The sequence below is a fragment of the Lytechinus variegatus genome, chromosome 2, assembly GCF_018143015.1.
Source record: "Lytechinus variegatus isolate NC3 chromosome 2, Lvar_3.0, whole genome shotgun sequence".
In the NCBI taxonomy this organism is placed as follows: Eukaryota; Metazoa; Echinodermata; class Echinoidea; order Temnopleuroida; family Toxopneustidae; genus Lytechinus; species Lytechinus variegatus.
This window is the reverse complement of record NC_054741.1, coordinates 7,682,262-7,707,050: the sequence shown is the minus strand read 5'-3', so window position 1 is coordinate 7,707,050 and position 24,789 is coordinate 7,682,262. Positions and strand designations below refer to the sequence as shown.

The window sequence follows — 24,789 nt, the reverse complement described above, 5'->3', positions numbered from 1 at the left end:
AGTATTTGCAAGATCACATTTGCTGCATGTCACAGTGGGCAGAAATCCCCTTATGGAATCTGCTTATACATGTTCTTGCTGAAAATACCCATTCAAGCCTCCTTGTTCCAAAACAATGATCAAGAATCTACATTGTCTAAATATTGTCTTTGTGGGGGTTAAGAAATATGTAATTATCATAAAGAAAAGTTAATTTCAATTTTCTTTGCTGGTAAAACCAATCATGTGTACAATTAACTTATTTTTATTCACACAAAGAATGTGCATAACTCTCCATTTCAACCAGTTACCAAGACAAAACAGTAACACTGTATACATACATTTTAAAAAATAAACTTGCATGTGTATACCTAAGTGTTTATTTACAAATTAAATTGATGTTACAGTTCCATACAATATGATCAACGACATTGTACTCTTGTTTACTTTGATAATGAAGCTAACAGTTCTCACGAGGGTACACCCATTGCATAAAGGTCTTGGAAAAAAAAAGGTCAGGACAACGACAACAAAACCTGAATCCATTCCCCCTACCACAAAGTCTATGTTCAACAGTGCAGGGCAATATTACTCATATGCTGGGTGGGAATATGTAGATTCTCCTTAGGAGTGTTTCATCAATATTTTTGTCTGACAAGTTGTCGGATCTGACATCTTTTCTAGATTTTGATTGGCTGAGAGGCACTGTTTCTATGGTAACTGTCGGATAAAACAGGGTTTGTCGGATGAAACGTCAGACAAGTCCTTTTATGAAATGCTCGCCAGATTCCCACTGGGAGTCCTCATGCCCTTTCATAAGGCATTTATCATCATTACCAGGTCATGGTTGCTTGTTTACAAGAACCAGTACTCATGCTGTCTTAGCAATCGGGTAAAAAATCATTAAATCTACAAATCATGAAGTCTCATTAAATCTATTACAAATTATGCTAACCTTGTCACTTTGCATCTGTGCAACTGGATGACCTGTGTTGTATCAAACATTGCTTGCTAATGATGAACTTATTTGTGGTCGAGAAGATTTATAAGATTAATGGTACTGAAATATCAAATTTTCATGCTCTTATGTATAGGGATAAAATGTGGACATTACATTATACAAAAATTTTACAAAATAAAATTGGCTGGGAATGGGGGTGGGGTCGATCCATGCACAATGATAATCATATAAAAACCTTGTTGAAAATCAGATGGATTTCATGCTTTCTTGTGGTTTTATGATACACCCTGTACCACTAAACACCATGGTATATAAACACAAGGCATTAAGTACTGGTTTAATACTAACCTATCTGTTTCATCATTCAATTCATGAATATCAAATAGAAATTTTTACAAATCGTACCGAATTGATGAATGTAAGCCAACAATCCTATATTATTGTAAACATGGAATATTTCACAAAGTGGACATTTTGTTGCACTTCTTGCAGTGTAACAATAATGCACACCCTAAAATAAATAATGGGCACAAGAATGCAATAACATGAAATGCCTGTAATGTGTGATGAGACCAAAAGCATCAACTTTTTTCAGATAAAAATATTCCGTTATCTGTCGCTGATGCTACACTCAGACTATGTCCCGCTTCACTGTCCATGGAATTACATATGTAGAAGAATCAATGGCTGTCAAAAAAAAACACCCATCAAACTGACAGACTTGGCTGTCTATGATTTCCTAAGTGTTATTGTCCATTTCCATTTTTCCCCAGATAGTCTAGCCTCAACCTAGCCATACTAGACATGTAATGCATATTTCTACCTCTAAACTGCACAGACATTGCACAAAAATTAGGTGCACTTGATCACTTGCCGACTTACCAGTACTCTGTTATATGACTTAACATCAGACCCTATATTTCTCATCCTATCCAAGTATAAACAATCCTTCTGAAAAACTTAATAACATTATTACTTACTAGTATACTCTAGAATATATATATTCATTACAATTTTGTTGTTGTTGTCAATGTCTGGGAGGCAAATTTGATATGTTAATATAACTTTAAAGAAATAATTCATTTGATGATCCACATAACCAGATAAATACCTTTTCCCTATCTCAATCCATTAATATAATAATTTAATAAATAAACACATAAACATCCACGCTATATACTAACTATCAAAGAAGTTCCGACTTCTGGCAAGTCCTACTCTGCGATTCAATACAAGAAAGATTTAACATTTCGAACAACACTTTCATGCCAAAAAGAAAAAGAAAAAACACTCATAGAAAGAATTATTTGAAGTGATCTCAAATAAGTCAATCGGGGAAGATTAGACCAAAAATACTATAAAAAATCAATATATGAACATTGGAGTGAATTGCATCTCCAATAAATGAAAAACCAAAAAATCCGATACTTAATTTAAAAGAGTGGCATGAAATTGTAAACCTGATGATGTTCCATCTCTCAAGCAAGGAACCGCGAGTACCTCCTTTTCATTTTATTCAATCATCTATTAACCAGCTAATAACAAACACAAACTTGAGTGAAAGAGATAATCACATTAAAAGAAGAAATATATCACTGATAAATACAGAGACACTATATGGAATGCATGATAATATATCTCTGTTAAATCAATTTCGTTTCTATTCGTTTCTAGTAATCATACACACACAAGTTGACCCCTCCACCCTTCCTTCCCAAAACAAAAACCAAAGAATGGCCATTTTTTGCACAATTTGCCAGACCCTACATGAAATCAAAATAATCAACCAATACTGATTGATGATATTGGCATCATTTGAAGTAAAAATAAAAGATAACAGGTAAATTCAGATTTGGTGGAAGTTTGCTTTGAAGGTTGACAATTCTTCTTTAGGGAGGGGGGGGGGGGCAACTGGTAAAATCTAACTCTGGTATTGAAAAAAAAAACTAAAATCAAACCATCTCCAGAAAAACATCTTGATAGCATGACACCTTACTAATACAAAACATGGTTCCCTCTGTAGCAAGATTTTATACAATCTTCTCTTATTCCTACACTCATCAATATTATTACACTTGTGACACTTGTGAATAATCATGATCATTTGGCAATCGATCTGTTACTTAAAAAATGAAAGGATTATAAGGAAATTAGGTTTCATTCATATTCTACAGATGACATGTACATGTAGATAGGCTATGGATCAAATAGGATTCACATGCTAATTTCTTAATATTTCTTGCTAGAAGATGTTGATCCCTTATTCACTTTCCCCAAAAACCTAAATTGCAAAATGAATACAAAAACTGTATCTTTTAGGTTATATAGATTTCAGTATATGGATATGGTTGCTTTAGAATTACCTTCACTTTATTTTTAAAAGTTTGAAATGATAATATACTGTTTCAGATAATACTTCATTAAATTTTAACATTCATTTAGTGCTTCATAGATGGCTGTGTGCCATGAGAACATTATCAATGTGATCACATATTAAAACATACATTTCTTATCATGCTACAAAAAGAATCTAGTAAAATTTCCAAGAATGCACAGTATTACCAGACCACTTGACTATTATATCCACAAGTACATGGCTATTTACACGAGAGTAACATCTCCCCAAGAGTATTCTGTTTAATAGGGCTCTTCAATATATATTTACTTCTCCCCTTCATATCGCAATAAAGCATGCCATGTTCATCAAATCACAATGTACACATAATCTACATGAAGTGCACATTTCAATACATTGCAATTTTAACCCAGAGCCGTCGGCAGACACGTATCAATAACCCTGCTCCATTGGCGCCTGCAGATATGTTGAACATGGCGAGAGTCCGTGGATATGACATGGCCAGGGGTACGGGGAACGGACGTTTGGTGATAGATAGGAGAGGGATGGACTGACCTACCTAGGAAAGTCATCTCTTGCACAGAATAGGAATGGCTTGGGCAGTAAGGGATCCTGAGCCCAAACCATCTATGGTCATAGACGGGTACGAAAGGGAGAACGGCAGAATACTAGCAGGCAAGGGCTGGGGACTTGAGGTTATCCTACATGGAGTGAGGAGCTCCAGATTAAAGGAAGGGCATTTAAATCCAACCAGAGGGGGTTGGATTAACAACATCCCTGGCCCCCTTGTTGTCCTCTATCACCCGATGGTTGTGCTGGGTTCACTGTATTATGCTGAGGCCCAAGTTTGATTCCATTAGCCTGCATTGGAAACAAAATGTATTGAAGAAACTTTTGAAATTTCACTCTCTTATTCTGAAAGCTTTTGTTTTTTTCTTTGGTTTTTTTTTGTTGAAACTTATTAGTGAAACATATCCAATCATAAACTTGCCTGGTAAAATCAAATAATTTGAATCGGTAAAAGCAAAAATATTCATGCCTATTAAATTTGGCTGAAAGCACAATTAATGGTTTTGAGAAATTTTTGGCAAGACACGCATCAGCAAAATTTGGTCTTAATAGATCTATGTAGGCGACTCAGAGGAAAACCTCATAAAAAAATAGCACCTAGAGCTGTTGGCACTGCAAACATCATGCGCAAAATGTGGAGGGAGGAGCCACCTCCCGTTGGCGATGATCTTCATCTCAATACTTCTGGAGAACGTTCCATTATCATATTTGTCATCTGACAATATTAATTGATTTTGATTGGCTGAGAAGCACAATTGTCTGACTACTGTAGGATAAAACAGACTTTGTCCATCACTTAGTCATTTCATGAAACGCTGCCAAGTTATCATAATCATTGCTCAAGTTATTAGCTTAAGAACTTGATGCCTCAGCAGTTGCCAAACATTGCTGGATCTATGATACCCTGGGGTATAATGATGTAATTTCAGTTGGACCAAGTCAAACTGAAACTCCTTGTTGTGTAAGGTATATCAGACATAACAGCAACTGATCAGGTCATGCTCATGTAGTGCAAATTATCATGATAGTCCAGCAATAAAATCAGATATTAAATACCAAATACTATTGCCACTGAAACTCTAATTAATATTATTCATATTTTCAACCCAGTTTCCTGTTTATAACAGCCATGTTTGTGCCCTATATCAAATTTTGTTTCATACAAAAATATATGACCCAAACAGCATTATAATATCAAAGACACTTTCCTTGAAAATATCCTTGACAAAAAAAGCCTACATAAATTCAGAAATCCTATATCATATCAACCATCCCTCTTTCCTTAATTTCATGTTTATAATTCCTACATACATTTGACAATGGAATTGTCAGTATCTCCCAGAAGTGATTACCTCATTGTTGATGTCGAAGACACCTTCTTGGATCTTTTGATAGATCTCCTTGGCAGTGTTGATGAAGGCTTCCTCAACGTTAGCAGCCGTCTTGGCTGAGGTCTCCATGAAGATGAGACCATGTTCCCTGGCAAATGCCTCACCCTCTTCCTTCTTTACATCTCGTCTTGCTTCCAGGTCACTGTCAGGATGAAAAGTCAGTTGTTCTTTATGTTAATCAACCAATAAACAGTACAATGCTGTAACCTTAGTAACCCTGGATTTAGAAATATGATCTAAAAGCTTGTATTCACTACTGTAATATTTTCTCTATAAACATTAAATCAAACACATGTAACACATGAAATCTGAGTAAACAATGACTTAAAACATGGATTCAAATTCACCTTTGAAATGATAACTCGACATAAAATACCGACTACTTATGCAATTAGCTCGTAGCAAATAGATTTTCCTGAATTTTGGCATAACCTTTTTTCAGGTGTAGCATTGGTACATACATGTATACAAATGGTCCTTCACGAGGGTGAAAACTGATCTCAACACATTACCATAATGATCCAATGAGATTTCCAATATTATTTTCTGATGAGACAATCGGTAAACAATAAACACATAAATATAAAGTATATGTCAGTACATTGGTATATAACTCTTGAGTAGTCTCAGTCTTACATTTTAATACCTTTCCTCATACCGTCTTCAACTTACCTCTTATTACCAATTAGCATAATAACCATGTTTGAACTTGAATGTTGACGAGCATCCTCCAGCCATGTGGTCAGGTGATTGAATGTGTCTCGTCTGCAAAGAATAAAACAAAGCACAACCTTATCACTTTCATCTTGGCTACAAAAAAATATCTTCTCATATCCTGATCTCAGAATCTTGTTCATTTCCCCATTTCAATATTTAGTAGAATAAGCGACAGGAGCAGAATTCTTGATAACGAATTCTATCTCAGAATTTGATAATCTAGTTATTTCAACTTTTTTTAAAAACAATATCAAACTTCATTTTCAAACAATTTCAGTACAAACAGTGGAAGAAGGATCATATTTGTAATGTGTGAAAGTTCGTAATTTTGTTCTCCATTTTAAATGTTTTCAAGTTATTGTTACCCATGTATTGAATACAGCATTCCAACCAATAAAAAAACTGAATATCTGGAAAATAAAAATTAAGAAAAGGCATGACTAGAAATTTATTAATTTACTTAAAGGTATTGTTTAACTTTGTGAGCAGCCGATTTAAAAAATTCTCAAACCAAGATGAAACATGTGTACAAGTGCATGTATTAGAACTAATAAACCCCGAAAACAACCATTATTGAGAATGAAAAGCTAAAACTACAATGCAAACCCCGATTTTGTAAATAGGTGTCTTATAGACGCCTAAATACTACACATAAGTGTATGGGATAAAATTAAGATGGTGTTTCCGGTCACTTTATATTTCGATTTTTGAAGCACTAAATAATTATTTTCGAACGCAATTTTTTCTGGGCTTCATTTTTGTAACATATCACAGACACAGGTGACAAGTGTGACCTTCTAGCTCAGATTTTTTGAAAGTCAATTCAATGTTAACCAATCACTTTAAAAGAGAACATTTACCTAGTGATATCATATACCAAGAGAGCTCCTGCTGCACCCCTGTAATAAGACCTTGTGATGGATCGGAATGATTCTTGACCAGCCTACAACATGAATAATTGAAGGGGAAAAAAAAAATGGTAATATTATTGTAATATCTGAAAAAGATATTGCTGAATAAAAAACTACAATTTGGATTTTTGTTAGCTTTACATATTTGCAAATGATATAAAAGAGATGTGACATCTTGTAGAAAACAAAGGGGAAGAAGAAAGTGGGTAACAGTGATGATGATTAGTTAGGATTTTGATGATGGTAAACATGAGGAGATGATGATGAAGATGATGATGAGTATGATGAAGATGATGGTGGTGGTTGTGATGATGGGAATAATTATGAGAAATGATAATGGTGGTGATGGTGATGTAGAGATGGAGAGGATAAAGATGATGATGATGAGATGATGAAGATAATGATGATGATGATGAGTTAATGATGATGAAGATGATAATGGTGGTGGTGATGATTGGAATAATTATGAGAAATTATAATTGTGGTGATGATGGTGATGGTGATGTAGAGATTGAGAGGATGGTGATGATAATGATTCACATGCACATACATTTGATCTGTAAATCAGTTTGATCCACCTACACAGTATATAACTTGCTGAAGGAACTATGACTATTCTACTTTGGACGGCTGTAAAATGACATTTTCAACCAAGTATTAAATGACGGTATAGAAAAAATAGTGGGAAATTCTGTAAATTGAACTACACACCGGTAAAATTACTCATTTGATTTGCACGTAATCCATTACAGGAAATAAAATGAAACAAAAATAATGAAAAATTGTATTCAAATTACATGTTACAACATGAACATGTAGAAAATTGATATCCTGTCACTCAATGGGAAGTTAATATAAAATTGCATTTGGGAGTAAAAACCCATTTCTAACAGGAAATCACATTGAAATCAAAAGTGAGGAAATATCTTCAATCTAATCTCAAATGATAAAAAAATCATGTCTGTTTTGAGAAAACACTTACCGTATCCCATATCTGTAACTTGATTTGTTTGCCATCAATATTGATCATTCGTGCACCAAATTCAACGCCTATATAACAGGAGTAAGTCAAATACAAATATAAAAAATGATCATTAATTTAAAGAAATTAATAAATTGATAAACACAAGTGTCTTAACCCTAATACATGTAATACAGGGGGAGGGGGCATAATGGCCTCCCCCTCAAGTTAAACATTTTCTGCGTAAATCTTAATCCATCTTAAATAGTAGAAATCTTATCTTAAATAGTAGAAATCTCATTTTCTGTTTTCATACACAAAAGCTCCAAGAATAACTGAAAAAAATATTTGTCAATATAGAAGAATTGTGTTTTGACAATTTTTCTATTTCTTTTTCATTGTTTTTAGCTTGTTTTTTGACAAAGACATTGCCAAACTTATTCTCCAATCAATTAACAGCAAAGAAGAATGTTCTAGCTTTAATTTGATACCAAATTTGTAGTTGGAAGTAAAGTTTTCACAAAAATATGAACGTTTACTTTAACCCCAAATAGCACAAAATATTGAAAATCCCCATTAACTTTGTACAGGTGGCACCGCTTCTGGCACCACCCCTGGTGCTAGTACTACCTGGTGCTGTCTAAGTTTAAAGATTTATAATGTAACTCAACTTTTCTTTACCCTAGAGCAATGAAACTTTCTACATTATTAGCCAATGAATCCAGCTTTGAAACGATACCAAACATTTTGGCAAAGCTACTTGGGTTTTAAAAATATAATAACTCAACAAATCAACCAAAATATGTAACAGGCACAGCAGCATCCTTTTTGGTGGGCGACCTCATGACACATACATATACAATCTTTGGTCAGAAGCTTTACAATATCCAATTACCGGTATCAAATGTATGAAGTGCTCAAACAGACATTTCAAATAAATACATTACCAATGAGAGGGGGGGGGGGGTGGTGCTAGATTTCAATTCATATCTAGCGGCCATGAAAAATGCCATAGCTTAATTGTAATGGGTAAAATATTCATTCAACAACTGATACTTTATCAAAGCTAAATGCTTTAATGCATAATCACATTGAGTAATGTAGAGTGTCCCTTCAATGTAATCTGACCAATGCGGTGATGTATTATGGTATAAACCTACCACATGTAACTGGAAATTTACATGTCAGTGTGACTTATATTTGCAACCCCCCCCTCCCCTCCCCCCGATTTTTGTTCATTCCTTGAGTATTCTTTATAAACCAGCTGCAAATGCATTCTTATTAAAGAGTTGACATACCTATTGTGAGATCATGGACTGGCTGGAATCGTTTATCTGTGAACTGGAGTAGGAGGCAGGATTTACCAACACCTGTTAATGGAATAAAATGTAAAAGAATGCATTAAATTGAAAGAACATTTTATCATTGCATCACAATTCTTTTATTTCTGCTTTATAAAGGAACGACATGCTGATTATACAAAATTGCACACTATACTGTATACACCCTTATTTTGTGTATGAGGTTTATGAATAAAGAGGAAACCCACTTTTCAGAGGGGTGTTTCATAAAGCTGTACATAACTAAAGAGTGACTTTAAGAATGACTAGTGAACCTCTCTTACCATCACCAATGAACATTTTGATTTAGGCCTATACCATTTATTACCACAAGAGTATCACTAGTTGTTCTTAAAATATTTCTTAATTTACAAATAGTTTTGTGAAACGTCCACCTAGATCGTCAATGAAAGTTCAACTTCTTACCATTCAAAGATAGATATGACAATTCAAGATTTAAGACCAAGCTTCAATACTCATTCTAAACATGTAAATTAGCATGTTGGTTCATTTTTCCTATGAATCTAATTGGCACACAAGTGTGCCAATGAACAATGGAATTCATGCATTTTGTCTTTGAACATTACTTTAAAAAAAAAGTTATTTTTTTCGCATTTGAACTGATTACTCAATAAGTTTGGAGCAGAATTTTTTTCTTCAAGAAAAACAAAAACTGATTACAAGACAATACGTAGTGAAATTTGGTAACATTTATGATCAACATACTATTAGGATGGTTACATAGAATGCACCTTTATGAAAATCTTCCCTTTCACTGGTTAAAAAAAAAGTTATTTTTGCATTTGAACTGATACTCAATAAGTTTGGAGAAGAATTTTTTCTCCAAGAAAAACAACAAGTGGAATGCCTCTGGCCGTCTCACCTGCATCACGCAGTTCAATATAGCAGCAGTGCTGACTTTGAAAACTACTCTAACTCGCACAAGATGTTCAGTGATACATGGTTACTCTTACGTCCACTTTTTATGAACTAGACAAATGGCCAAAGTTCATTGGCCTTACTCCTTTGACCTTGATCATGTGACTTGAAACTCGCACAGGATGTTCAATGATACTTGATTACTCTTATGTCCAAGATTCATGAATCAAATCCATAAACTTTCAAAGTTATGATGGTAATTCAACAGTTACACCCGATTCGGCCAAAGTTCATTGACCTTTGACCTTGGTCATGTGACCTGAAATGCGCACAGGATGTTCAGTGATACTTGATTACTCTAATGTCCAAGTTTAACGAACTAGACCAATAAATTTTCAAAGTTATGATGGTAATTCAACAGATACCCCCAAATCAGCCAAAGTTCATGGACCCCAAAATAACCGTTGACCTTAATAATGAGACCTGAAACTTGCACAAAATGTCTATTATTGTTCAGTGATGCTTGATTACTATTATGTCCATGTTTCATGAATCAGATCCATAAACTTTCAAAGTTATGATGGGAATTCAACAGATACCCCCAATTCGGCCAAAGTTCATTGACCCTAAATGACCTTTGACCTTGGTCATGTGACATAAAACTCACGCAGGATGTTCAGTGATAATTGATTAACCTTATGTCTAAGTTTCATGAACTAGGTCCATATATTTTCTAAGTTATGATGACATTTCAAAAACTTAACCTCAGGTTAAGATTTCGATGTTGATTCCTCCAACATGGTCTAAGTTCATTGACCCTAAATGACCTTTGACCTTGGTCATTGACATGAAACTCTATTAGGATGTTCAGTAATACTTGATTAACCTTATGGCCAAGTTTCATGAACTAGGTCCATATACTTTCTAAGTTATGATGTCATTTCAAAAACTTAACCTCAGGTTAAGATTTGATGTTGACGCCGCCACCGTCGGAAAAGCGGCGCCTATAGTCTCACTCTGCTTCGCAGGTGAGACAAAAACTGATTACAAGACAATACGTAGTGAAATTTGGTAACATTTATGACCAACATACTATTAGGATCATGTTTACATAGAATGTAACTTAGTTGTATCTTTATATTCTTCCCTTCCACTGATTTTCATCTTCCCCAGGTAAACACAATAAAGTTTTCTTTTGTCATTACACTACAGCATCCAAGAAAAAATGTTTACACTATTGTAAAGACCCCAAAATAAAATCAGGGAGACTTATGCTAAGTATGGAAAACTGCAAGCCTTCTCTATCATATGCACAAAACAATAAAAAAAAAATCATTAAGACATTTATATAATGTAAATACATATTGCTATCGGGAAAATAACAAAGCAATCTTGATCTAAAGGAATACTCATAAATATTCATGAGTCTTGACCCGCAATCCCTGCGCATGCGCAATTTGCGTTTGCGATGATTTGGTTCGGCAGTTTATAATACATGCAAAGAAATAGCTACTGCCTACTGGCTGTAAAATCACCAACTTTGAGACAGATATAAGCATGGAAATTGGAAAAAGGAGTGAAACAGGGTGGAATGTACGATGAGTTGTTATAAATCAATTGTGAGGTCATTTTGTTGCATGAATTTTATGTTTTCCCACATAAAGTAACACCGTTGTCACTCAGAGTATCAGAGCGAGTTATGTACCCTGATGGTTCAAGTAGGTGTAGCGTGAAGTTTAGCGAAGGCTGTGGAGCCTACACGAACCATAACCTGAGGTAGAGGTACCAATGCCTCGCAAAAATTCCAAATGTATGGTGTGGGTTTGGGCCCAGCTTCGCCAAGTTACTCGTCACGACGGGAAGAGTCCTGGTGAGTAACTTTAGTTTAGATCCTACCAAGTTTCGGCAAACATTAACTTGGTACATGTTCATATTGTTATGAAGCAATGTTTACCAACTTCTAACAAAAATCCACTGTGAAATCACGTTCCTAGTGCGAGGTTAGTGCTGTAACTAGTGTGTGCAAACTGTGCATGGCATACATAATGTTCCCATGGGTGGTTTTCCACCTCCATTTTTTCATTGCGTACGTCAGTGGCGTCACACTCTCAAATCACACATGGCAAGCATTGATTAAGTCCATGTAGTGTAACCTTCATTCTCTGATGGAGAACACTCCATCCACTGGAAAGGACGCAAACATTGGTCCTATGTCACTCAAGGGTTAATTTTTATTCTGCCTGTGGGGAATCTACAGGTAGGACTATGGTATGCTAATGCTATACACAGCACACACTTAAAAAAAATCATTAAAATATCACTTTTGTGACCAAAAATACTATTTTCCTAACAGTTGCAATTAATTTTTCATTAGTAACTTGGGAGTAATTTTTGTATTCACCAGAGTGCTCGAAACAGGGATGCCACTAGGTGTCCTCCAAAAATACTGAAACTTATCGCGGGCAGGGACAGTGTCCAGACAAGGATCAGTGAATTGGGGCATTGGCGGCGGAAGCCCAAAAATTTAGGGGGTCCACCTTAAATTTTGGGATGGACACAGGTAAATTTTTTTTTTTTTGGGGGGGTGAGGGTATCCCCCACCTCAAAATTTAGGGGGGGGGGCAAGTGGCTTCTTACCTTGTGATCGATGACATTGAAGCCAAGGTTTGAAAAAACTGACAGTAGTTAGTTGTGTGTTTCTAAAGTAATAGAACGCTAGACTAGAAAAAGCTTCAGTCTCTGTATTTTGGTTCCTCCGCTGAACCGCGTTGGCTCTACTCACCAATACATAGACTGAAGAGTTGTTGGCCTGTACATAAAGGCAATCAGCTAACCCAGTACCAGGGAGCACCGGCCAGCGAAGCGGGCCGCAGCTCCCTGGGTTACGTACCGTATCAGCATGCAGCTGTAACGTTAGATCCAACAAAAGGCAACATTCGGCAGACCGATTTTTGGATCGTTTTTGGTACATAAAATGTCAAATTATGAAAAAACAATCACATCCGAATTCACGAGAAAATATATAAAATTCAGAAACATCGTACCTTATACAGCAGTTACCGCTAATTCCTTTCAAATTATGATCAAAACTTAGTCATCGTCCATCCTTTCGTTGGTCATTGTAAGTTGCCATCTCGGATGACGTCATCATCTTTACAGACGTATTTACCAGTCGCTATTATATCGCGATTTGTGCCGCTGTTTTGTGCTTGTCTATGTGCATCCGTTCGAAACTTGTCGCTCGCATTGATTGGCCAGGATATTGAGGATTCCAATCGAAAAGCCTTGATAAAAGCATTTAACTCAATGAACGTAGTGGGCAGTGCGCGCGTTTCAAAATTATGCAATGTATAAAAGCAAATATCTCGGGGAAATATCTTTCACTCGGTCGATCGACATGCATCGCGATCGGGAGAGTTGTAGGGTGAAAAAAGGAGGACTTTCCGACCTTTTTTAATCACAGAAAACAGGAAAAGTCAGAAATACGGAAATAAGACGGAAAACAGGGAAAAAGACGGAATTCCGTATAAATACGGAAAAGTGGCATCCCTGTCGAAAACTTGAATTTTGGGCACATTTTTGTGTACGCCCTCTATTGGTGAGAAATAATATGGCAAGACAATTGTAGTTTTTAATCTATTTTTAATCAAGAAATAATAATTCAAAGAATCAAATTTACTTAAGAGCCAAGTTATATGATGAATAGCTGTAATGGAACCTGACAGTGTCCAAACATCAAGCATTTGTCCCAAAGAATAAGACAAAATAAGCCAAACATTGCCAACCTTATTTCACCACAGGGAGGAGTAACAGAGAACAAGTGGTCCTATGTATAGGAGAGTCACAACCTATGCATGTTAAAACCAACACTATTCGTCAAAGAGTAGGGCACTGTTCACCCGGTGTATTGCACCTGCCGGTCCCAGCAAATTCAGGTCAAGTTCTCGATGCGTTTTTGTCCAGGAGGGCCGTGCATCATCACCCATGGTTTCAAATCATCTCGCGTGTGAAGGATTCATATGCACCTGGTACACGCGATTCTTTCACACCTTTTTAGCTCAAATAACTATGACTTTACATCATAGCTAAGAATTCTAATTGTGCTATGACACTGACTTACCGAACCATATGGATCGTTTGTTGACTTCTCTTTGCTGTTTTTTTAATAAAATAAAAGCATTTTTTCGTGATCTTCACATAGATGCCTCTTGATCAGCATTATTTTCTTGCTCATTCAATCCACTTTCATCATCTTGTCAAAAGATGGCGTACTTTAACTATAAGTATATGTATACATGAGATGCAACCTGTTGGTTTTGGTACAATTTCCTATTATGCACAGACGACTTGAATCGAGAATGTTCGATAGGAAAAATTGAATTCCGAATGTTGTTTGCGCAATTTCCACCGCAGTATTAAGGATAACTAAGGACGGATCGAAAGGAGTATCCTGGTTGATATTTGGAGGTAAGCGATAAAAACACTTTTGTAAATAATTTCCAATTCTTTTTTAAAATGAAATTAAATCATACGATCAAGATTAACATCACAGTACGACAATACGCCAGACGGTGGCCTGTACTTTATATAGAGAAGAAGAAAAGAAGTGGAGAAATATTGAAAGGTTTGGCGTGTTTTATTCCCTCACATTCGTCACTTTCGTGTGATGAATGAAAACGTCAAAGTCCACTATGAAATTACATGCGTTGTGCGAGGTTAGTATTACTAACCTCGCATGTTGTGTGAGTGGTGCATCATATACATCCAGATCCAGAATACATCAGCAAATTTTGCTACCTATTTCCGTCCGCTCCGAGAAAATCTGATCTTCTCGACAAGCATCAAGAAATCACAAGTTTGCAATCAGCAGTAGAGGCGCACGGCCAATATGGGAGACTCTCTCCAATATGGGAGATTGTCTCCCATATTGGAGATTTGCTTTGCAAAAGGACAAAAGAAACAACACCAACAAAAGCATGATTTTTTTCAATCAAAATGTTGTCTCACTGAGGTCAGAAGCCCATTTGTTTTGTGTGTGATTGACAACAAAAATCCTTATCAAAACAAAAGTAGACGGTGAATTTTTAAAGTAGACGGTGAAAAGGGGTAATTTTTCATGCGGAATCTGCTTATCACATTTTTATTTACCGCCAAGGTAATCCTTTTGTCGCAAATGTAAACAAAGGAAATTGGTATCCAAAACTGGAGACTGTCTCTGAAATTGGGTACCCAAATTCTTTACAAAAGTCTCTGATATTGGAGATAATCTCCCACATTGGAGACAGTCTCCAATATTGGCCGTGCGCCTCTACTGATTAGAGGTCTCCAAATTCTAAAATGTGGTAAAATTCTAAAATTTGTGGCGTTTTAAGTTTTAACCTCTCTTCTGATATATTTACCAGTAATTATCTTACCTTTGCTTTGTCTGCTATCTTTTCTAAAGCCTTGCAAAACCATCATGTGCAAATTAATTAAGATCACACTTGTTTATGACACCTTTTCAGTCGAGCGCACACTAAATCTAGTCAATCATTGTGGAATTTTGGGATCGCAATGCTAGCGAAAAAACCTTGACCTACTTTATAATTCCATCAAGCAAATTTGACTTTGGGATCTTGCCTTCCGTTGAATGGTTTGGTGATTTTTGATATTGTGTGAGCAAAAAATTTTTGATTGAAAATCATCTTCATCATGATAGGCCTAATTTGTAAAATGTGCCCAAATTATGGTCACCACATCAATTTGATGACAACATGATGATCACAGCAGAGTTGGAAACCCATCCAACTTGGTAGCATCCAAATTACAACATGGCCATGGCATTGGCCATTGCATTGGCAATCACAATGCATTTGCCATATTTAATTGTTAGCATCATCATGTGCATGTCTATTGCAGCAACGATAACGTTATGCGTTTGAACGAAATCTGCGAATGCATTGCCAGTGCCAGTGGGGCTCGACATTAAAACCATCAATTACACAAGTGTTATAGTTTAAACATCAACCAGATTATGCAAAATGATCAACCTTACCTGTATCTCCTATAATAATGTACTTGAATAAATATGCGTACGACATTTTGATGGAAATCGTGAATTTCTGTGCAGAATACGACTCCCAGGCTGTGTACGGCTAATGACGTCACAAGACAGTTCAACGTGAACATAGTGCATTGCGCCTGCGCACAATCATTAAATCCCAATTTGTTGTTTGTTTACATTCATTCTGCGCGATGCAAAATTGCAAATTATAGATTTTTGAGCGTTAAAACGTCTTCTCCTGTAGGAATGGATTATGACAATCGGTCTCAAGAGACTGGCGACAAAGAGAACAAAGAAAAACGTATTGAGCGAAACCAGATGGGTAATTTAAGTCAAGTCACCATATGCTAGTATTTTACATTTCCATGATGAACTTGGATAGCAATTAGTGTGGTCTATTAGAAACCAGTATACAGCGCGTCCCAAAAAAAACTATACACTTTTGAAATGGCCGCCAAATAAAAAATCTAGCACTTTGGGGAAAAAGACTCTCATATATGGATAGCCAATGAAGTCAACTTTCAAATGACACCAAAAAGTTGGAAAAATATTAATGCTTGAGCGAGCACTGCCCACTGAAACAAAGGGTATGAAAATTAGGGTGGGCTGGAATTAGCCTTCCAATTTATTTCAGTTGTTGAGAGGCAAATCATTTCGAACTTACAAAGTTAAGGGCGTTGTGATAAATTAATGATCAACCTTGATCAGTTTTGATAGCTTAAGCAAATTTTTTAAGTTATTAAATTGAACTTTTATGCATGAGTGAACACAAATTACACTTTTGGAGCAGCATTTCAGCTTTATCATTTGGATCTCTTTTGGGGCAGCATTTCAACTTTATCATGGCGATCTCAGCAATGTGTTCATGGGAGTCGGCCAGTCGGGAGAATAGGGGGTGAGATAGGGCTTAAGTGGGAGAAGTAGGTTGATGGAATAAGGGTCAACAGAACATTCAGCCCCGCCCCCTCCCTCTTTCCCACCCTCCCCTCCTGTTGAGAGACTGATGGCTATTCTTATGTACGTGTGCAGTCCAGAGCAGAATGTTGGTTTAATGATTAATTCTGAATTAGGGCATCAACTTTTTCCTATCAATCATTCAATCAACAATTTATCAGTAAATTAACTCATTCAATATGCAATGTGATCAATAAAACATTCATTTTTTTTCCAATAAATTATTTCATTAATCATCATAATCATTAATTTTTTTGGCAATCATTCAAACTGACCATCAGCCACCGGTCACTTGGAAGTTAAGTTTTGAAAAGGCTACAATCCAGGAGATGAGACAGAGAGAGGGGGGGGGGCTGGAAAATGGAGGTGAAGAGGGGAGGGTACCTATGACTTTTAATTTGTAAAACGACAAAAAGAAGAGGAATGCCCTTTTAACCAAGTCTTAGCATACCTCGCCCTCTTGCTTGTAACAGGTACATGTACCATCACGTTACTCTGACTCTCATGAACACACTTCTGATGTCCACAAGATGAATATGCTACACTAAAATTGCATTCCTGTTCACTCATGCAGTACATTTCGATTGAGTAATTCATGAAATTTGCCTATTAAAACCAAAACTTATCTCACTCATGAATAGCAGAACACCCTTAGCTTTGTAAGTTCCAAAGGACTAACCTCTCAAAAAACTGTATGGCTAATTCCTGCCCAGCCTAGCCAAGCTTAGTCTCCCAGGAGGAGAGAAGTGGGGGGAGGGGGTAGAGATGGAGGGAGGGGTTGCTAAATGTTCTGTTGACCTTAAGCCCATCAACTTACTTCACCTACCTAAGTCATATTACCCCCTCTTCTCCTGACTGTCATGAACACATTGTTAAGATCCACATGATCCACATGATAAAGCTGCACTAAAAATTGCAATTCATGATCACTCATGCATTAAATTTCAATTTAATAACGTATGAAATTTTCACAAACAACAAATTGATAACATCTGATCTTTAACTCACCAAATAACCTTCAACTTTGCAAGTACCAAACAAAACATCTGAAAGAAATTGGAAGGCTAATTCCAGCCCACCCTAATTTGCATACCCTCTGTTTCAGTGGGCAGTGCTCGCTCAAGCATGAATAATTTTCCAACTTTTTGGTGTCATTTGAAAGTTGACTTTATTGGCTTTCCATATCTATAAGTCTTTTCCCCCAAAGTGCTACATTTTTTATTTGGCAGCCATTTCAAAAGTGTATAGTTTTTTTGGGGACGCACTGTATATATTTTCCCATATTTGGTGCCCGATTTGATGCAATAACCACCTGGCGTTTACATTATTTATCAAAGGGATAATAAAGAGAATCGATACCAAATCATGATTTGGCTGTTTGGGTAAGGTTTTATGCCCTTACAGATGAACATGTTGGCTTATTGAATGATAAGATTGATCTTTATTTAGTTTCTGTTCGAAGTTATAGGTCTATATAATTTAAAAGCCTAGGCATAAGAAAAAAAAACAGTGCAAAACATTCAAATAGTCATATACAAAAGCAAATGGTAATACGAAGCAATTTTTTTATGTCAACTGTACTGTACTCCTGAAATAGGAATACTAGTATATATTATATATAGATGCCCGTGAAAAAACAAACAAAAACAATTAGGACTACACAATTCCCTTCACCCACGTCAGCTTTCCGCAAGAAGGGACTAAGAGGTAATTTTTACGATTTTTATTTTATTATGCCTCTTTTTAATTTGCTGATATTTTGAGTTTTAATTGAAATTTAGAAATAAATTTTGCATCATTTGACATATAATGTAATATTTATATATTTTGAAATGAAAATGATTGTAGAAATTACTCCTAAGTAAGCCGATTTTCTTTTTAATAATTTTTATTCTTTTCTCTCATCAAAATACTTACATTCTTGATCGTAAATTCAAATCGGTATTAACTCAAATTAACAATAATTACAAACCTGGGTTTTAAAGTATAATAACTGTGATCAACCCATCCATACTTTTGACCGGGCTTTTGACAATTCCGAATGAAGTAAAACAATGTCATAAATAAATTCTTAATCAATTCAATTTGTTCTCAAAATACCTGATATACGTTCTAACAAGATTAATTCCATTTGTTTTCCAAACTCTAAAAAAAGGATTGGTCAAAATGACCAATCTGTTGGTTAATATGTGTCCGACCGATAAAATTAGTTAAAAGCAACCAAATTATTTTTATGGTTCAAATAGACCAAAATTTTGGTTGATATTGACCAATTTTATCGGTCGGACACATATTAACCAACAGATTGGTCATTTTGACCAATCCTTTTTAAGAGTGTACACATACGTAATATTTTCAATAAATATAAACATTGAAAAGCAGTACAACCTAAAATCTAAAAAATTATTCACCGTATTTCTTGATGGTTGTATCACACACACACAAAAATCTTGAATCCTGTAAATGATCATAATACAACTAATAAGATTTATGAGAGAAGTTTTGTGAGAGAAGATCATAGAAATACTATCGATTAATTCTTAACATTATAGTTCTTTGAAATAAAAAGAATAATTCATAAACAAATATTTCGGGTTGCTGGATATATACATGAAGGTATTTGTTGATGTTTTCTGGATATCAATTAATATCTGGACCTGTGTTTGGTGAATTGATTTATGAGTTGCATGGCTGTTCTGCAGTGTAAAAACGCTGGTGTTAATTTAACACCAGCCTGGTATCTATATCCATGATATCAGTCCACACCAGAGAGGTCAGGTTTGTGGCTCGTCAGGGGGGGGGCAGTCTTCCCCCCCCAACAAACCCATGCAAAGGACGTATCCCTGTCCCCCCCCCTTAAGAGCTTGAAATACCTTTTTTGCCCCCTGACGAACTTGAAGACCTTTATTGCCCCCCTGACGAGCTTGAAGACCTTTTTTTTTTTTGCTTGTCAATTTTGTGGTACGAAATCCTTTATTTGTGATTGAAGACCAGCTTGTAAAATTTTTGGGCGGACGTTTTTGCCCCCTGTGGAAAATAGGTACGCCACTACGCCACTCTACACCATCATCTAATGGCTCAGCACCCGGCCCCTTCAAAGCTGTTCCTCGGTCCCCTTTCACGTTTTGGAAACTGCTGACTGAATTGAATTTACCTGTCAATTATCTAACACTATTTCAACTTAGGTTCTCGAATTTGAAGCTTTAGACTTTTATTTTGATACCCTTTTTGAATTTTTTTTTCACTTAAGTTCATCATGACTTCTAATCCTATGTTGTGCCTGTTTGTTTTAGAGCTATGCATAATTTGGGCAAAATAATTACATTAGTATGTGCATGTCTTCGTGAATATGCAATGGGTGATGTCATAATATCCCCAATATCATTTCTCTTTGTATTATGATATTCGAAATTGTATTTAATCAAAGTTTAAGCTACCCTCCATGAAACAAGTTTGACTATTGATTTAATTATGTATTAGCTTATTATTGAAACTTATATATGTTTCAATAATTATCATTATTATTATTGAAACTTATATGTTTCAATAATTATCATTATTATTATTGAAACTTATATATGTTTCAATAATTATCATTATTATTATTGAAACTTATATATGTTTCACACTTTATGAAAATATGAATAATAAAAGGGGACTCTGGAGACATGGCATCATCAGACCGCCTAATGCATTATGACCACATATTTTCACAAAGTTCACTGACTGCGATGTCTTTTTTTCGGATTTTGATGATTTTTTTTACACTTTGCTCATTTATTTATCCCTTTTATTTAGATATAATTATCTCAAACCTGGAGTAATACCCCTTTCATTGTTTAAATGAAAAAACTAAACCAATTCAGCTCTATGTAGATATTGGTTAAAAATGAAATATATAATAAAACATTATGAATATTGTAACGCGAGACCCTCCCCAAATAATAACATTAGTATGTGCATGTCTTCGTGAATATGCAATGGGGGATATGATCCCAAAATAGGCCCTATCATTTCTCTTTGTATTATGACATTCGAAATTATATTCAATCAAAGTTTAAGCTACCCTCCATGGAACATGATTTAATTATGTAAGCTTATCATTGAAACTTATATATCTTTCACACGTATTTATAAAATAACAAAAGGGGACTCTGGAGACATGGCATCACCAGTCACCAGACCGCCTAATGCATTATGACCACATATTTTCACAAAATCTAGTTTAACTTCAAAATTCAATGACTGCAATGTCTTTTTTGCGGATTTTGATGAAGTTTTTTTGCTCTTTGCTGATATATTTCTTTTATTTAGATATAATTATCTCCAACCTGGAGTAATACCCTTTTATAGTTTAACTGAAAAACTAAACCAGTTTAGCTCTTTATAGTTAAGAATGAAACAGTAAAATATATTATGAATATAGGCAAACTGTGCAAAAAGAAGCCTTCATTCTAATCAATAATTATTGAAACTGTAAAAAGGTCTTCATGCTATTTAGAATTACACCGAAAATATTTAGTTAAAATCGTTCAGACATTATTAATTTCTTATTTTCAAGTTTTTATTTTGTCGATTGTTGAAGTTTAGTCTAGTTTCCGATCAGTAACATGGGAATCATAGAGAGAAGTGGGCCATGATCATAAACCACCCAAGATTTCTTGCATACTGACCTCTATCGACAGACACCGCATACATTCGTAATTCCGAAGCTTCATTATTCCAAAGGTTCGTATATTCCGAAGGTTCGTATTTCCGAAGGTTCGTAATTCCGAACGTTCGTCAGTCCGAAAACGAAGTGAGGTTCGTAATTCCGAACGTTCGTCAGTCCGAAAACTAAGTGAGGTTCGTAATTCCGAAGGTTCGTTAGTCCGAAAACTAAATGATTAACTAACCTTATTTCGTTTTCGGACTAACGAACCTTCGGAACATCGAACCTTTTTCGTTTTCGGATTATCGAACATTCGGATTATTAATAACGAACCTTCGGAATAACGCCACAAAAATTAATGTTCGGATAATCGAACCCTTTTACGAATTCGGATTAACGAACATCGAAGTAATGGCAATTTACGTGTTTCGGAATTACGAACCTTCGGAATAGAGAACTTTCGGAATTACGAAGTGTAACCGACAGACACGTTCAGGGTTCTTGGAGCTTTATCAATTCAGATATTTCATAATCCCTAGTTAGAATATACTTGTATTTCTATAGATTTACCAAATAAATGCATAGAAGCCCGGAGAAAGACTGAAATCCTGCGCCTTTAAACATTTTTTTATCCAATGCATTGAATCAATTGTCAATGCAATTTTTTTCATTCTTAAATGACAAATGATTTCAAATAGTACACAAGAACATGAGATCAAGTTAGGATATGACATTATCAATTTGCTCATTCATATATACTAATGCAAATCTTCAAATTGTCATAACTTTGTTATTTCTCGTCCGATTTTGATGATATCTTCAGCGTCTGTAGTTTGTTTTAAAATTTCGTCATCTGTTTAAATCATACATTTTCAGCCCGGAGTATCCCTTTGATAGCGACTTTGTCTAGATTGTTTTTTATTTTCATTTTTTGGGCACATGAGATTTCTTCGGTTGTTCACTTCACTCGACTTTTGATTGTTTCTTAATTTCCCACCTTATACCTTATCTCTCTTTCTTTCCCCTTTTATTTCTTATTTGTTTAGCGCCCCCCCCCCCCCTCCGAAAACGGCACCAAAGGAACGTGCTACTTTGTCGGCTATATATGTAGATACGCCACTGAATAACTGAAACTTTTTTTTTACAAGTTGGTTGGGGTGACCTCATGATTATCAACTCTGTTGATGGTAACCGCCTCCACCCCCCCCCCCCATCGTATAAGGAAAAAATCACCAACATGAATACACTAGACTTTTTTTGATATAAATATCTAGAAATATTGAGAGGGAAAAAATGCGATAATTTTATATTCAACCATTAATTGTCATATTTCATTATCAATCTTTAAATCTTCCCATTAATGTTCTGCTTTTGGAGAAAAAATAACGTTATTGCTTTTAATATTGATATCATGTCAATCTACTGTAAATATTGTGATTCTTGGTGATTTATGAAAAAAAAAACAGTAAAAATAAAAATGTATCTACCAATATAAAATACTGGGGCAGTTCCACAAAGGTGGAGCAGGGAATAGTCCGAAATATTAAGGTTTGTATAATGATCTAATTCTTACTAATTCTAAATTATATCATTATATAAATCTTATACAAAAATTGTATAACAAGACAAACAAACGAATTATTTATTTTCCTTGTTGGCAAATCTTTTTTGCCAGGAAATGGACCAATTTTGTTATAATGACGCCGCGTTGGGCATACACTTCATGTACTCGAGACTTATTCATTTCATGTAATTAGCATTCGTTTACTATCATCATTTTCAATGAAATAAATGTGTGCTTTCATAATTTGAAATCTGCCCTGCGGACCCGCGGACTTCTGTAATGCTGAGTATGTGGGAACGAAATAATTGGATTTTATATTTAAAAAAGGGGCCGGTATCAAGTACATACATACAATTAACTAAAAAGTGGAATATCGCTTGAAATGAACAGTTACTGAAAGACACCGACAGAAGATACCGATATTAAGATTTCAGGGTTAGCACTCTTATACGACGAGGAAATGGTTGTTATGAATTTGTTAATCTCGAAAATTACTTGAGTTAGATGAGGAAGGGATTGAAGTGGCAATACAATCCATTGAGAAACTATAAGCGGTATGGGGGGTGGGTCACAAGCAAAGATTTTGAGTCACTCAGTGAGTGCGCGAAGCGCGCTCAGTTGCCAGGTATACTGACCTAATAGAGACTTAAGGACAGTGCCATTAACCGGATATGTATATCATTGATTAAATAATGCGAGCGCGAAGCGCGAGCTGATTTTTTTTTATATTCTTACCTAAAAAGGACAGTATAAGCAATCTTTCTTTTATCATGATAGTATCTTTCCATCGAAAAAAAACTATGCGAGCGCGAAGCGCTACCTGAATTTATTGTATAATATATTTACTCCAAACAGGGACATTTTAAGGACAATAATTTAGGAATCCATTAAGAGTGTACATATCTCACCATGGTCATCTAATGCGAGTGCCAAGCGCTTGCTGATTTTGTTAAAATTACATCTAAACACATGAAGCACTTGCAGTCATTGTAATCGTGAATAACATACGCATTTCGCTAATCAAATATTGCGAGCGCGAAGCGCTAGCTGAAAATTTTGGAAATTCAGACCTGAAGAGGGACATTTTAAGGGTTGTATGAATTCACGAAGACTATACGTATTTTACTAACCAAATAATGCGAGCGCGAAGCACGAGCTAAAATTTGTGTGTATATTGACCCCAAACAGGGATATATAAGCAGGGCCCGACAAATTTACAAATTACGGGGGGGGGGGCACAGTCCTACATACACAAAAGTACACAGATACTTATATCTCAGTCATATTTGCACTCCGGCGGCTGTACGGTGAGTTGAAAACAGTCATTTTATTCAAACCGCATGTAGCTATTACCACAACAACAAAAGACGCCCTTTGCAGAACAAATGTGACTGAGGAACTACACGAACACAATACAGGATAGAGCAGAATGGGAAAGATGATAAATAATTACAAAAGGATATCAGAAATTCAGAATATTTTCATTAGTTGTATAAAAATGAAATAGGCCGC

At 35.5% G+C, this 24,789-nt stretch overlaps 1 protein-coding gene across 1 annotated transcript; it reads right to left on the bottom strand.

Annotated features, from left to right (window-relative positions):
• Positions 1-1,009: 1,009 nt before the first annotated feature.
• On the bottom strand, positions 1,010-16,206 carry LOC121407203 (ras-related protein Rab-2A). The gene is made up of 7 exons (XM_041598162.1): positions 16,100-16,206; positions 9,145-9,216; positions 7,868-7,935; positions 6,835-6,917; positions 5,930-6,022; positions 5,219-5,399; positions 1,010-4,157 (listed from the first exon to the last, which is right to left on the bottom strand). Exons 1-7 carry the CDS (start codon positions 16,143-16,145, stop codon positions 4,062-4,064), a joined length of 639 nt encoding a protein of 212 aa, XP_041454096.1. The 5' UTR covers positions 16,146-16,206; the 3' UTR covers positions 1,010-4,061.
• Between the last annotated feature and the right edge of the window lie 8,583 nt (positions 16,207-24,789).

Bases quoted from the DNA above. Each gene is read 5' to 3' on its own strand.
- LOC121407203 (XM_041598162.1), bottom strand. From the start codon at position 16,145: ATGTCGTACGCATATTTATTCAAGTACATTATTATAGGAGATACAG. The intron at 9,217-16,099 runs GTAAGGTTGATC...TTCCATTAACAG, and splicing joins CATTATTATAGGAGATACAG to GTGTTGGTAAATCCTGCCTC. The intron at 5,400-5,929 runs GTAAGTTGAAGA...TCATCCTGACAG, and splicing joins ATGCTAATTGGTAATAAGAG to TGACCTGGAAGCAAGACGAG.